The sequence below is a fragment of the Tenrec ecaudatus genome, chromosome 2 (assembly GCF_050624435.1).
Source record: "Tenrec ecaudatus isolate mTenEca1 chromosome 2, mTenEca1.hap1, whole genome shotgun sequence".
Taxonomy (NCBI): domain Eukaryota; kingdom Metazoa; phylum Chordata; class Mammalia; order Afrosoricida; family Tenrecidae; genus Tenrec; species Tenrec ecaudatus.
The window spans coordinates 217,983,843-217,999,125 of NC_134531.1; the positions used below are offsets into that span (position 1 = coordinate 217,983,843).

Below are 15,283 nucleotides of genomic sequence, written 5' to 3' on the forward strand. Positions count from 1 at the left end.
CTTGTGTTTGTATTAAAAATGCATTAAAAATGCAATTTGGCATTAAAATGCAATTTAAATGAACGCGTTAAGTACAAAAATTCTCTATAGAGTTGAAAAAAGACCTGAAAGCATAATTAATTAAATTTTTAAAAAGAGGTGATTATCAGATTTTTTCCCTTCCAAAATATTTATTTCCAGTAGCAACCTACATAATGTACTATGTATGTACATAAAGGCAATAATATGTAAGTTGTTGTCAGAAAATTTGGAGGAATACATGTATTTAGTTATCAAAGTGTGAAAGCTCCAAAAATAGTTTTATGTTAGGCACTTTAATTGAAAACAGGTTTAGTCAAGTAACAAGGCCAAAGTAGTCACCAACCCTGAAGAGTTCAACATCTCCTCTCTCCACACTCAGACCCACAGTGGTGTCACACACAATAAGCATGTGAATTTTTATCTGGAACTGGTCCCTCTAAATCCCATGCCTTTTCTTTCCCGTTACTCTTATGGACAAAACCTCTGAGGAAGATTTTCCCCCTCATGATTGTTTATTTGTTTGTTTTCAGAGTGCCACTCAAGGAGCACATTAACCCTTGGACAATACATAAATCATTTGTACAAAAGCAAATAATGTAGACAACACGCTAAATCACGGGTGTCCGATCCAGTGAGAGCACATAGTAGCTGCTGGGTTCAGATCACTGACTTTTCAGTTAACAGCCAAGAGTGCCCCCGGATGACCCACTGAGCTACCAAGTCCCCTTAATGTTTAATGTACAAAGAGATAATCTGTAACTTGATGATCTGAGCATCAATGCCGAGTGTGCCTTATAGTGGGCCCTGCCTGGTAATGATCGTGTTGACCCAACCCTCCTCTTGGTCCTCTGAGCCTTTCTCCGGTGTACTGTGAGTGCCCGGGGAACGGTCACCAGGAGAAGAGAAGGACCGCTGACCAGAGGCTGTCCAAGCCGCCCCGCCCCCTATAAGCCCGACAGAAGATTCCAAAGAGTCCCAGCTCGGTTGTCCCCAAGAGGATATGGGTGATGAGTGCCAGAGCAGAGCTGGCTTGGGAGGGGACCTGATTTATTTGGGTGAGGAGTGCACAACATTCCCCGAATGGTCAGCATGGGGGTGCAGACCCTTCCTACCGAGGCCTCTGCTCCCATGGTATCTCCCTTCTGGGTGCATCAAGGGCTCCCTGCACGTGCTCCCTGGACCTCTTCCCTCAGGGCCTTCTGCCTCTTGGCACGGAAAGCCAGAGGGCTGGAGCTCTTCTTCTCCTTCCTCGTCATCTTCTGAATCAGATGCATCATTGTAGAAGTGAATGGTGGCTTGCACTGGGAAACTGGCCAGCACTTTCTCCCCGGAACTCTGAAGATATTCTTGACGCTTTGAGATGGGCAAGTAAAGTCTAATAGTTAAGAAACAGATATGCCATTAATGAACTTGAACTCTGTTCCAAACTCCTAGGAGAGCTTTCTCCCCAGAACCTGCTAAAACTGATTGTACCCTCACTGCATACAGTGTGTGTGTGTGTTGTTTTGTTTTCTTTCCCTTTTTCTTTTCAAATCACCAGAACATGAATAGTCACCTAGTTCCAGGGACCTGATAATAAACTCAACTCTAGCTCAGAAATGAATGACCATCATCTGAACAAGCCAATCACTGTAGACTGATACGAGGGGATAAAAAGTGCACTTCAATTAAGGTCAGAGGAAATGGAAAGCATTGAGTTCCGAGATTAAGAGGCTCACTAGGATCAAATGGAAGATCAGACTCATCTCAGATTGCCTGCTGAGTCAGCACCTGACTCAAGGCGACCCTGTGTACAACTGAGTGAATTACGCCTAGCCCCGCACCAGTGCCATGATCAGTTGTGCTGTCAGGGTTGACGCTGGTTTATCTTCTGAAGGAAATTGGGGGGCCTTTCTTCTTAGTCCTTCTTAGTGAGGGGGCCTCCCCATCCTGTTCAGCTTCATAGCAGCACCAGGCCTCCACTGACAGATGGGTGGTCACTGTGCACCAGGTGCGTTGGCCACAAATGTCCCGTGGCTCTCCTGTCCGGAAGGTGAAAATTCCATCACTGAGCCTCATCCATCTTGGAGAACGTAAGGAGCCCTGGTGGCATAGTGGGACCTGAGTTGGATGGCTGACCTCAAGGTCATCAGTTCAAACTGACTCCTGTCCCTAAGGGAGGAAGATAGGCGCGCTGCTCCCACACAGATTTATAGCCCCGGAAACCGAGAGGCTCTCTCTGGTTGCAAGGATCTGGAATGCACTGGGTGTCAGTGAGCTAGATTTAAGGAGGGTGCTACTTTCTGCCCCCCACACACACACATTCTCCCTGCCACAGGATGAGAAATGGGTAACCCTTTGGACTATGAAATAAATTTAACTCTAAAACATTGACCTAGAGAGGTTATCGGAGTAGGTGCCTGGCTCCATCAAGATAGAACCTTGTCTATTTGTTAAACCTTGTTTTGAAAAAGGTGGGGGTGGATGGAGATTTAAGTATGTGAAATGTACAGCCCTCAAATTCCAGACTTTGTGGAATTTAAGATTCTAATTATACATAGAAAGTATTTAAAATATCCCTCCCCCTCTTCACCATGATCGCTTATCTCTGCACTTTTCACTCACTTACTCGTTTGCATGTCCCCTATGGTATTCTGAGGAAGTCAGAAAGTTTACTGATTGATAGCGACTTATTCATAAGCTGAATTTAATATCCTGCTTCTAGAAAGGGGAAGAAGGGGATATCACAGTGCCCTACACAAATAATGTACAAAGAGAATCAGTGAGAAGTTCCCTTTGTCCGCCTCTTCGCTCTTCATCCTTGCTTGGATTCTGTGTCTGCCTTCAGGGGTGGCCACTGTGGGCCATGAACCCAGGGAGCTACTGGCGCCCTGCCATGTTCCCACCCACCTTGGGTCTACTGGACTCTTCACACACCTGCCGGCCTGTGAGCTCCCTGCCTCTGCTTTCCCCTTTCTGCAGCATCAGCTGACCTGTAGCACTGTGAGTCTGAAGAAGGTTCTAGCTAGCACTGACTCCATGGACTTGAATTGGACTGGGCTGGACTGCCTCCTTGATAGAAAGTTCTTTCTCATACATTTATGGGTATCACTGCCAACCCAGTCTGACACAATGATATCATGTATATGAAATGATAGGAAATCTCTACAAAGATAATAGATAAAAACAATACCTCTCTATAAAATATAGAGATCCCATAGGGTATTAGTGGCTCCCCGGGGTGGGAGGGAGGAGGAGAAGGGGAGCTTGCGCGTACAGGGAAGCAACTGTATGTGTGTGGCTGCTGGTGAAATGATTTAGCAAGGACGACGAGAACAGTTGCACAAGTTGGAAAACGCACTCAGTGGCACATAACTGTAGATGTAGAAATGATTGAGAGGGCATATGTTTTATAAATATTTACGCCACAATAGCAAGAGGGGGAAAATGGCACATATGCTGAAGTATTTACAAGCGAATTGGCATGACGTCTGTGATATGTTGTAACACACTCTTAACAACGACAGAAGCAAGCCCCCGCAGCTTGGGCGGCGGGGAAAAGGTCAAAAGAATGTTGCTCCTGCTTGAGGCTGGATGATGGGTCCTCTCTACCTCTGTGCCTGCCTGATGGTTTCCATTTTCACAAGGTAGATAAAAAACCACATACACATTAACATGACATACTCCATTTATAATGCACAGGTATGTGACTGCAGCTCACCTCGTCACCACATTCTCAACCAATCAAAACTCAGGGAGCTGTGTCTGCTGCCGTGGCCAATCCAGGAGCAAGGGGTGCGAGTGGCCATTCACAGGGGATGAGGTAGGGTGGTGGTGCCCACCCTGGGGCATGAAAGGATCACCGGGAGAGCCCTGCAAGATCCAGATGCTTGTCCCCAGAACACGTGACTCCGAACCTCTGGGGTGCCCGTCAGGCCTCTGTATTTATAAAGTTTCCTGAGTGACCAGTAATGAGTAACACTGAAAATCATAGATATCACAGAGCTTAGGAAAACCTCCTGTTTCAAAAAGCACTCTGAAGAAATTAGCATGTTGGCATTTTATGAAAGCTCGTCAGACTTCTAAGACAACCTGGAGTAGAGGACCCATAGTGTGGTGACAGCAGACAACCAGCGGCTAGTGTGCGGATTCGATTCACGGTCATCTCGTGTGAATCAGAGTAAAACTGCTCCAGGGAGTTGCCAGGAGATGATTTGGGTGGGGGTGGGGTAGTGGTGGGGGGATAGACCACCAGCCCTTGCTTCCAGGGTGCCTCTGGGTAGACTCCACCCTCAACCTTTTCAGTTACAGCCAAGTGTACTGACATTTGAACCACCCAGGGGTGGCAGCAGAGAGTATGGTAATTTCAGTGCAAGGCGTATGAGAATCGGCAACAGGTATATAATGATCCCGAACATGTCCGTCACTGCGTGTAAGCGCACAAAGACACGGAAAGACACAGCGATGGTCCTGATCCCCGCCAGGACCACGGATACAGTAATGAGAGGACATGGAAGAATGCTCTCAAAGGCGAGTTTTGTAACGACTGTGGTGAAGCCACCTACCCCACCCATTAATGCAAAACATTCTTCATGTGCAAATACAAATGTAAGAGAAAAGGTGTTCCTTATATCAGAGGGCCATGAATGCACAAAACATTCAGAGCTATACAATTTAGGTTGCGAAACACAGTCATCATAAAGATGCTACTAATAGAGAATCTTTACATCATACTCACTATGCGTCGAGCAGTGCTTTACAGCTCTTAGCTCTTTGGTGGCGTGCTGGTGTTGTGATGGTTACAAGTTGGACGGCTAACCACAAGGTTGGCAGTGCCAAACCATTTGCTGCTCTCGGAAGAAAGATGAGGCTTTCTGCTTCCACAAAGGGTTACAGTCTCAGGAACCCACAGGGGCAGTTCTACCCTGTCCTACTGGGTCGCTAAGAGTCAGCATTGATTCGAAGGCAGTAAGTGAGCTCATTTAAGCCTTGAAATAAGCCTTTAAATGACTGATTATTTTGCCTGTGTTTTACAAATAAGGAGAATGCACAATTTTAACAACAGTGGAGAGTTTTAAATGCATTCGGTTCATCCTTCTGACTCCAACACCCATTTCTGATGAAAAGACTCAACAAAATAGGAACAGAAGGGAAATTCCTCAATATAAAAAGGGAATATACACAAAACAATGGTCAATATTTCCCTCAATGGGGAGAAATTGAAAGCATTCCCTCTGAAAACAGGAGCTAGACAGGGATGCCCTTTATCGCCACTCTTATTCAACATTGTGCAGGAAGTCTCTGCCAGAGCTGATAGACAACAAGGAATCAAAGGCATCCAACCTGGCAAGAAAATAGAACTGCCTCTATTTCAGGTGATATTCTAGTCACAGAAAGCCCCAAAGATCTGACCCAAAAAATTGTTAGAACTAATAAAAAGATTAGTTCTAACTAATCTTTGGCTGGGTACAAGGTTAACATGTAAAAATCAATCAAATTCCTGTATACTAATGAAGAAAGCACTTAAAATAAAATCAAGAAAACAATACCATTTGCAATAGCCACCCCAAAGAGTAAGCACTTAGGAATAAACCTAACCAGTGAAACAAGAGACTTGAACAAAGAAAGCGATGAAACATTGCTATAAGAAACCAAAAGAGGCTTACGTAAATGAAAGAAGGCAACATGTTCATGGATAGGAAGACACCATTGTGGAAAATGTCAGTATGACCCTCAAACCCCAAACCAAACTCATGGTGGCCACAGTCGATGCCAACCCTGTAGTACAGGGTAGAACTGCCCCTGTGAGTTTCCAAGGCTGTAACTCTTTATGGGAGAAGATCCCACCTTTATCTTTCAAGGAGGCTATGGTTTCAAACTGCTGACCTGCTGATTACAGCCCAAAGCATAACCACTACGCCACCAGGACTCCACTATATTACCCAAAGTAATCCTTACAATAATGAGATCCTAATCCAGAATAGGGTAGAATTGTCCCTTGGGGTTTCTGAGACATTAGCTCTTTATGGAAATAGACAGTCTCATCTTTCTCCTACAGAGCAGCTGGTAGGTTTGAACCACTGACCGTGAAGTTGTTAGTTCAGTACATATCCTCCTATACCACCAGGTCTCCTATAACTTAGCATTGAAAGCCAAGTTCAAAATAGCAGAAAACAAATGCTGGAGGTGGTGTGGCGGTACTGGAACCCTCATACACTGCAGGTGAGACTGTAAAACAGTACATCCACTGTGGAAGGCAATACGGCCCTCTTCAAATGATTGAGACTAGGAACACCACGACTCAGCAATCACTGCTTGGCCAACACCTCGCAGAAATAAGGAACACAGCGCAAACAGACAAGCACAAACCTATGTTCACCTCAGCACTATTCACAACAGTAAGAAGATGGAAACAACTTAAAGGCCTGTCGGTGGGAGAATGGATGAGTCAACTTTGGTACACACATACAGTGGAATCCTATGTATCACTAAATCATAATGATAAAACCGCGAAACACCTCATGACATGGGTGCACTTGGAGGACATTATGCTAAATAAAGGTAGTTACTCACAAAAGGACAAATATTGTAGGAGCCCACTGATAGTAAAAAAAAATTAAGAAAAGCTTTTCTTACTCTAAGAAGCAGATTTGATGGTTACCAGGAGTGGGAGGGGATGGAGGAGTCATAGGGGAGATTGTAAATAAGTGGTAATTTGGGTGAAGAGGAAGACAACATCCTAAAAGAGGAAGATGGGGAAGAAAGGGAGGGTTGGGAAGAGAGCAAGCCATGGAAGGGTTGATGAGTTGCCATTGAATGTAAAAATGATGATCTAATATGTAAAAACCCACCTAGTTCACACTAAGAAGTTGCTTGTTCATTTAATGCATTAGAAGACCAGATAAAAGTAATAATCTAGTAACGGGTATTTACCACAGGTGTACCAGACACCAACACAGATTTTTAAAGGTTCGTATGCAATGGTTAGTTGCATTGCTTGGCTGCTAAATGAAAGGTTGGAAGTTCAACTCCACCCAGAGGCCTTCAGCAGAAAGACCTGGCAATCTTCTGCCAAGTATTGGCCACAGAAACCCTCAGGGAGCAGAGCTCCACTCTGACACAGATGGGGGTCTCCATGAGTTGAAATCAACTCAACAGCAAGTGATTTTGTGTTTGCCTGCTTGGTTTTTTTTTTTATATATATACTTAACAAAATCTTAACTTATATCCTGGTGGAGGTATAGAAATGTTAACATCTAAATAAGTAAGTGTATATTCACAGGCACTTCACATATAATTAAACTTAACAGAAGGGATACTATGTAGTGAGAAGTTTTAACAAAAGGTGTGAAGAGGAAAGAGTGACCCATTCCAATCTGCAATTGAAATAGTGAAGGGGTGAATATGTTGGAAACAAGGGAACTGTCTGTGAAGTCATACATTACCTTACAGGATGCTGGAACCCAAAGGCTCCCTTTGATCCAAAAGTTTGTTGGTCACCCCCCGGCTCAATCTGTAAAGACACACACACATACTAACTCAGATACAGCCAAAGACTCATCCTGAAGAGTTTGCAAGAGTGTTTGTAAGTCATCTGCGTTTTTCAGTACAGTAGCAATTTGAGAGACTCTTTACAATCTCAACAGCATTTTAGAGGTGGGCCCTCCTTCCCAATCCTGCTGTCTATTCAACGACCTGGACATTGAGAGGAGTCAACAATGAAGAGGTGAGTATGATGGCGCCTTTAGGTGCAAGAGATTTTACAGTCTAATGGGGAAGAGACACCTGTGCATGTAAATAACTGTACAATATGCAAATAATGTAATTGTGCTCGTATGGAACCTGTACATAAACCAAAAGAGGAAGCTGTTCAAACAACTAGGGAGATTGATTGTTTAGAATCAGGAAATGTGTACATCAGTGTTGTATCCTCTTACCGTACTTATTCAGTCTGTGTGCTGAGCAAGTCACCAGAGAAACTGGATCATATGAAGAAGTGCACAGCATCCAGATCAGAGGAAGGCTCATTAACAACCTGCCATATGCAGATGACACAACCTTGCTTGCTGAAAGCAGAGGACTGGCCACATTTGCTGATGAAGATCAAAGACGACAGCCTTCAGCACTGATTACACCTCATGAGCAGTCACCACCTGTGTGAGCAGAAGCTCGCATGCTTCTAGGAGGCTGAGCAGGAGCTCTGGCGGCACCGTGGTACAGGGCTTGGCTGCTAACTGACTGCTGCTCCACCGAGGACACACTTGCCACTCTGCCCTCGTAAACATCACAGCCTACAAAACCTCCTGGGGACCCTTGTCACCTAGGGTCTCGGGAAGTCACAATCACCTCAATGGCACGGCACAAGAATGCTGAATGGGTTTCAGAACACGAATGCTGAATGGATTTCCGCCAAGTTTCCTGACAGGAAACAAAGGCCTGGTAACCTCACTGAAAACCCTCCAAAGAAAACCCACTGGCCTCAAGGGTCCAAGTGACCACAGGGATGGGGCAGGACTGAGCAGCCAGGCACATTTCATTCTCTTGTGCATGGGGTCACCATGAGTTGGGAATTGACTTGACAGCAGCTAATAGCAACAACAACAGCATTGGGGAAGCGTGGGAAAGATTGGATTTGAGCACGTTTCAGCAAGCCCTGTAGGACACAGGGTTTAAGGCTACAAGGTAAACTTGGGTAGACACTAGGAGGTCGTGTTGAGATACAAAGAAAATGGAACTTTCTTAAAGGTCCAGATTCTAACTATTGTCATTAGTTGCTGTGGAGTTGATTCCAACTCAAGGTGACCCCACAGGTGCAGAGTAGCGCTGCTCCACAGGGTTTCCAAGGCTGTGACTTTGGGAAGCAGATTTCCAGGCCTGTCCTCCAAGGTACCGCTGACTATGTTTGAACCATTAACCTTTTAGCTAATATTGTAATCAAGTCACCCAGGGACCCCTAACTATCCTATGAAATCAGGGACAAGGGAACAACAAGTGATCCAAATCAGTGGTGAGGAGGGTGTAGGAGGCTTGGTAGGACAGTAATGTAACCGAGAGGAATTACTGAAACCGTAACGAAGGCTGAACATGATAGTGGGACAAGAGAAAAGTCAAGGAAAATAGAGGAAAGAGCTAGGACGCAAAGGGAATTTATAGAGGTCTAAATAAAGGCATGTGCATATGCAAATATATTTATGTATGAGGATGGGGAAATAGATCTATGTGCATATATTTATAGGTTTAGTATTAAGGTAGCAGATGGACATTGGGCCTCCACTCAAGTACTCCCTCAATGCAAGAATACTTTCTTCTATTAAACTGGCATTCTATGATGCTCACCATTCCAACACAATCACTGAAGACAAAGCGGGTAAATATACAAATGTGGTAAAGAATGCTGATGGTGCTTGGCTATCAAAAGATATAGTGTTTGGGACCTTAAAGGCTTGAAGGTAAGCAAGTGGTCATCTAGCTCAGAAGCAACGAAGCCCACATGGAAGAAGCACACCAGCCTGTGTGATCACCAGGTGCCGAAGGGATCAGTTATCAGGCATCAAAGAACAAAAAATCATATCATTGTGAATGAGGTGGAGTGCGGAGTAGAGACCCAAAGCCTATCTGTAGGCATTTGGACATCCTCCTAAGGAATGGTCGCAGGGAGGAGACGAGTCAGTCAGGGTGCGATGTAGCAACGATGAAACATACAATTTTCCTCCAGTTCCTAAATGCTTTCTCCATCCCCACCCGCACTATCATGATCTCAATTCTACCTTACAAATCTGGCTAGACCAGAGGATGTACACTGGTACAGATAGAAACTGGAAACACAGGGAATCCAGGGCGGATGATCCCTTCAGGACCAGTGGTGAGAGTGGCGATACCAGGAGGGTAGAGGGAGGGTGGGTTGGAAAGGGGGAACCGATTACAGGATCTACATATAACCTCCTCCCTAGGGGATGGACAACAGAAAAGTGGGTGAAGGGAGACGCCGGACAGTGTAATACATGACAAAATAATAATAATTTATAAATTATCAAGAGTTAATGAGGGAGCGGGGAGCAGGGAGGGAGGGAAAAATGAAGAGCTGATGCCAGGGGCTTAAGTAGAGAGCAAATGTTTTGAGAATGATGAGGGCAATTAATGCACATATGTGCTTTATACAACTGATGTCTGTATGGATTGTGATAAGAGTTGTATGAGCCCCTAATAAAACGATATAAAAAGAAAAAAAAAAGAAATATGTCCACCTTAATATGTTCATCCTTAAGGAGTACTGTCAGGTAAGCATTGCTACCCCCAGGGTTGGATAAGCATTGCTAGCCACAAGGTCCGAGGTTCAAACCTACCTCAGGAGAAAGATGAGACTATCTGCTCCCAGGAAAATGTATAGCCCAAGGGTCGTATGAATCAGAATCAGCAATGGCAGTCGGTTTGGTCTATATTTAAAAAATACTTTAAAAACAACTTTACAAATATATGTCTCTATATATATACAGTTGATATGGCAAATGTTTTGTTAAATCTATTTCACTGCCATAAAAAAACATTTAAAAAATATTTTTGGTACCAATATCTTGATTGTTGTCCAAAGACACCTTTCCTGGAGCAGAAATAACTAAATAGTCACATCTTGATAATCAAAAGGGAACTGGAATATACATAAAGGAAAATAGCAACAACATGTTATAGAGTAGAACTTTCCCACAGTGCTTTCTTGCCTGTCATCTTTACTGAGGCCGATCGCCAGTCCTTTCTTCCTTGGAGCCTCTAGGTGGACTGAACAGTCAACCTTTAGGGTAGCAGCCAATTGCAAACTGCTTGCAACACCCAGTGTAAGCAGTGTGTTTAAGACACATTATGTGTATCTGTTCTGAAGGACAGGAAAGCAGATCACAGCAGAGACCTTCAGTAAGAGTCTTGCCCTCACAGGTTAAGGCTAAGGTGTGGGCAGCTTAGAAGACGTGAGCACAGGCCCTGTAGAACAAACAGACGTGCCTTCTTTGAGAAAACCAATTGCCTGACAGGGCCAACAGATGGCCCAGAGGGGAATGCAGTTTTCCCAGGTAGAGGCGAGAGCCAACCCCTCAGGGTGCTGGAATCCCAAGTGGGTGAGAGCAGAGAACACTAAGTGGGTGAAGCCAGTGTTCAGGGCACAGGGCCTTACGACCTTTACTCAAATTCAGCTGTTGTCTTAATTTTGATCCGGTGGAAGTCAGTAGGCAGTCTCTCTGGTCCTGCCCTATCCTTCCCAGCCCCGATAATGAGACTTCTTCAGAAATCAACAGGGCTCTGGAGCCTAGGCATTCTCCTGCTCTGTGGGGGAGAGGTCTTGGTTGAGCAAGAAGCATTTCCTCCCTATGGGGTGTGGGGTGGTAGCTCTGGGAGGGTGACCCTTGCCCTGCTGGGGGCTCCAAGTAGGTGCTGGGGCTTGTAGTTGTTTGCTCAATGCTGGCCACTTGACTAGGTCATGTCTGTGCTTCAGGGGACGAGCTAGGGGAAACAGAGCGGGCTCCACTGCTGCCTTGAAACCCCTGCCTTCCTCTCCTCAAAACAAAGAACTCACCGCCATTCAGTCAATTCTGAGTCATTGTGACCCAATAAGCAGGGTAGAACTGCCGCTGTGAATTTCCAAGCACCAAATGCCCAATCTTTCTCCCTCTGAGCTGGCTGGTGGTTTCAAACTGCTCACCTGGTGGTTAGCAGCCCAAAGCATAACCACCATGCCACAAGGGCTCCAGGCTATTTTCTCCCCCCAAAACCAAAAGCCAAACTCACTGCCATTGAACTGAAGCCAACTCATGGGGACCCTGTAGGGCAGGGTCGCACTATGCGTGGGGATTTCCAAGACTGTAATTTTCTACAGGAGTACAACAGCAACAAAGCCCTATCTTTCTCCTGAGGAAAGGCTGATGGTTTCAGACTACTGACCTTCCAGGTCACAGCCCAGAGTGTAACCACTGAACCATCAGGGCTTCATGCTTCACTCCGTCTGCCAGGCTGATGAGCAGCTAGGAGATTACCTAGCATTTTTTTCTGTAAGTCAGTGTCATTTTTCTCACAAATAACCTTGCCGTCATAATGGGGGGGGGGGGCAGAGCCTGTCTCACATTAGAGAGCATGCTATTCTATTTTCAGTTTTACAAATAACTGATAGGTCCCGCATTTATTACCTTGAAAAGAAAACTGGATCATGGTAAATTTCTCTATTCCCTCCCTCCCTCCTTAAGTCTCTCTCTTTCTCCACCAAGCTCCTTTAAAGCTTGTTTCAGAGCTTAAACTTGAATGCTACAGAAGCAAATGGTTTACGTTACCTAGATATTGCATGTAGAATAAGTGAAGCTAAAAAAAACCTCTGTTCCTTTGATACACTTTTTACTGGCTTCCTTACTTAACACACATAATGACAACATAATTAAAATTCTCAATGGACACATTAATTTGATACAGTAGCCAAAATATCAAAAATAAGACAAAAGTCTGCTTCCCTGCATCAGACTTTCCTTAACATATTAAACCATATGCTACAGGTGTTATAAAAATAAAATTTATGGCTTTACCCAGATTAATTATCTTTGTGTTGTGAAAGTCAGACATTTATTTTTAAAACTGTATTAACCAAGGGAAGGTAAATTCCATGAAAGCAAGTCATGGCTTTAGTATAAAGCAACTGTATTACAAGTGCAGACTAACAAAAGAATCAGGAGGGCCATTAATCTTCCCCTACAAAGCCCTGGCCTTGAGTGTATTTGCTCAGAAAACACGAATTTTCCCAGAAGTGCTTTCGGACAGCGGCTGAGAGTGCTTCAGAAAGGGCCAGACGGCTGGTGGGGCTTTTAACTTGGACCTTCTGGGCACGTGAGGCGGGCCTCTTCCTTATTTGTCCTGTGACACCAGGCCAGTCCTGATGGTGTACTTAGTTCTTCTCAACAGGGGAAAGGGCCGCCACAACCTTCTCTCTGCCCATCTCCCTACAGATGTGCAGACGAAAACCCCACATGTAAGAAAGCTTTGTATTTTCACAGTGAAGCAGCTTGTTTCTTTCCAAGAAGGAATAAGCCAGCAGGAACACAGTCTCCATGTGACTCAGATGTGATTAACACCTCCATCACCCAGGCTCCTACTCCCAGACCCCAGGCACTCCTGGACCGGATGACCAAGCAGGTGGAGGAGGCCTTTTCACAGTCCGTTGACTTTAAAGATTGTACCACTTTCTGGCTGGACTGGTTGATACCTACAACGCCCAGCCTTAACCTTACCTGTCTTCCTGGTCTCCTCAGCCCTGTATCTTCCGATGTGAGGCGCCAAGGTCTCCAGGGTGTGGAGCTGGGGAGGCAAGGAGCATGAAAGTGGCAAGCAGGAGAGAGGGGCAGACAGCCAGCCGTGAATTTCTGGCTGTGTCTCTTTAAACTTACATTCATACAAATGATCATTTCTACTATCTGCCCCTGAGAACCCTCCAGATAGCCCTTCACACTTGTGGTTTTTCTCTCCTGGGCACATTTAAAATGATCGGCCTTCTTTGGGCTTTGAGAATAAGTCCCGAATCCGGGAACCTGCAGAGGACACAGTACTGCAGGGATTCTTCCCCCTGTGTGCGCCAGGAATGCCCACGTGGCTGGCAGTGGGGGCAGCTCTACTGTAATCCAATGCTGCTCTCGGTTGCACCTCATGGAGTAGTGAAAGGTCTTGATTCTACAAAGTTCTGTGGTGCATAAAAGAGGCGTTATTTCTTACCCCACCCTGTGGCCTAACCTACCCAGCCCCTTCAGAATGTCTAATTGTCCTTGCGTACTCCCCACCTCCTCTTCTAATTTGATTTCCCTCAACCCCCCCAACTCCCCCCACCAAAAAATACCCACACAAATTCACTGCCGTCTAGTCAATGCTGACCCATAGCGACCCTTGTGGGTTTCCAAGACTGTTTACGGAGTAGAAAGCCCAGTCTCTCTCTCCCGCAGATTAGCTGGTGGTTTCGAACTGCCAACCATTCGGATCGCCGCTCAACGCGTAACTAAAGCTCCTCTATTAAATGGCTAGCTACAGGGAAATCGGCAAAAATTGGAAAATGACATCAAATCACAAAATGGAGAACAGTTAAAACTTCAACTTTACGACCTTCAAAAAGGACCGGTACACTGGGACAGAGAACGCCAAGTTCCCAGAACAGGACAAGACCTTTTTGGTGACAGTGCGCATGGGGGACCCTTTGCCAAGCTTGCTTCCCCCGATCTTCGGCAGAGCAAAGTGCTGGCCCATTTCTCCGCTACCAGGGCCCTCCCGAGCCCGCGCACGGACAGTGAAATCCGCACCCCGCGCTTTCTCTAAGGAACCCGCTGGGGACTCAGCGGGCTTCGGGGCTCAGTGGCACCGAGCATCCGGCTCGCTGTGCTGTCTGCACCACTGCCGTGCGCCTCTCCTAAGGGGTCGTGGGGTCGCCCTCACCTCTCGGACTCACGCGGCGGAGGTGGCCTTTCCCGATCGTCCACGGGACAGTGACAGCCGCGCCCGCGTGCCTCCTGGGGTCCCGCCGCCGTCGCGGGTCTCATGGTGACCGGGAGCCCGCGCTCCTCGGGCGGCGCCAGCGCCTGTGACCGCGCCTTTCTGGCTGTGACTTGGGCGCGCACCTAGCCGCGCGCTGCGCTCCAGGTTTACCACGCGGGCGGGGAGGGGACTCGGGAACCCGAGGAGGGGGCGGGGAGGGGACCGGAGAAGCTCCACTAGGGGACAGGGAAAGGCAGGCTTTGGGGAGGGACAGCCTGGAGAAGGGGGCGCCATGGGCGGGGGTGCGAAAGGCGACTCGGGAAGCCAGGGCAGGAGTAGGGAGGGGACACGGGAAACCCGGGAGGGACCTGGGAGGGGACAGTGAAGAAGTTCGGGTGGGGGACAGCAGGAAGCGCGGCACGGGAAGCCCGGGGAGCGGGTGTGGGAGAGGCGGGGGGCGCGGGCGTTCCTTTGGACAGTCTCCTTTTGGGGTTGGGGCTGCGGGAGGGGCAGGACCCCGGCTCCACCTCCCCGGAGGTGCTGGTTCCTGCGCCAGCGATTTTCTCCGGGCTCTCCTGTCCATCTCTCTAAAGCAGGGGCTTGGTTGGGGGCGGCTACTGCAGCCTCGGACGCCTGGGGGGCCGGCCCTGTTTGCTGGACTGGGGCGCCCCAAGACGCACAGGTGCCGGGACTCGAACCCGGGACATGTGTGGGGGTGGTAGACTCGGTGGGGGTACGGGCGACAGTGCTTGCAGACCCCAGAGGCGCGCGAAGAGGAGAGAGCCAGCAAGGACGCTCCAAGAGA

General features: G+C 46.9%; 2 protein-coding genes across 2 annotated transcripts in view; one reads left to right on the forward strand and one right to left on the reverse strand.

Annotated features, from left to right (window-relative positions):
• The window catches only part of HLCS (holocarboxylase synthetase), a 319,509-nt gene that overhangs the window by 41,094 nt on the left and 263,132 nt on the right, over positions 1-15,283 (forward strand). The window lies entirely within an intron of this gene.
• On the reverse strand, positions 787-14,543 carry RIPPLY3 (ripply transcriptional repressor 3). Its single transcript, XM_075542919.1, has 4 exons — positions 14,440-14,543; positions 13,254-13,320; positions 7,446-7,513; positions 787-1,396 (listed from the first exon to the last, which is right to left on the reverse strand). The coding sequence occupies exons 1-4, from the start codon at positions 14,541-14,543 to the stop codon at positions 1,069-1,071; spliced, it is 567 nt and encodes a 188-aa protein (XP_075399034.1). The 3' UTR covers positions 787-1,068.

Bases quoted from the DNA above. Each gene is read 5' to 3' on its own strand.
- RIPPLY3 (XM_075542919.1), bottom strand. From the start codon at position 14,543: ATGAGACCCGCGACGGCGGCGGGACCCCAGGAGGCACGCGGGCGCGGC. The intron at 7,514-13,253 runs GTAAGGTTAAGG...GTGTCTTTACAG, and splicing joins TGAGGAGACCAGGAAGACAG to ATTGAGCCGGGGGGTGACCA. The intron at 1,397-7,445 runs GTAATGTATGAC...CTTAACTATTAG, and splicing joins GGGTTCCAGCATCCTGTAAG to ACTTTACTTGCCCATCTCAA.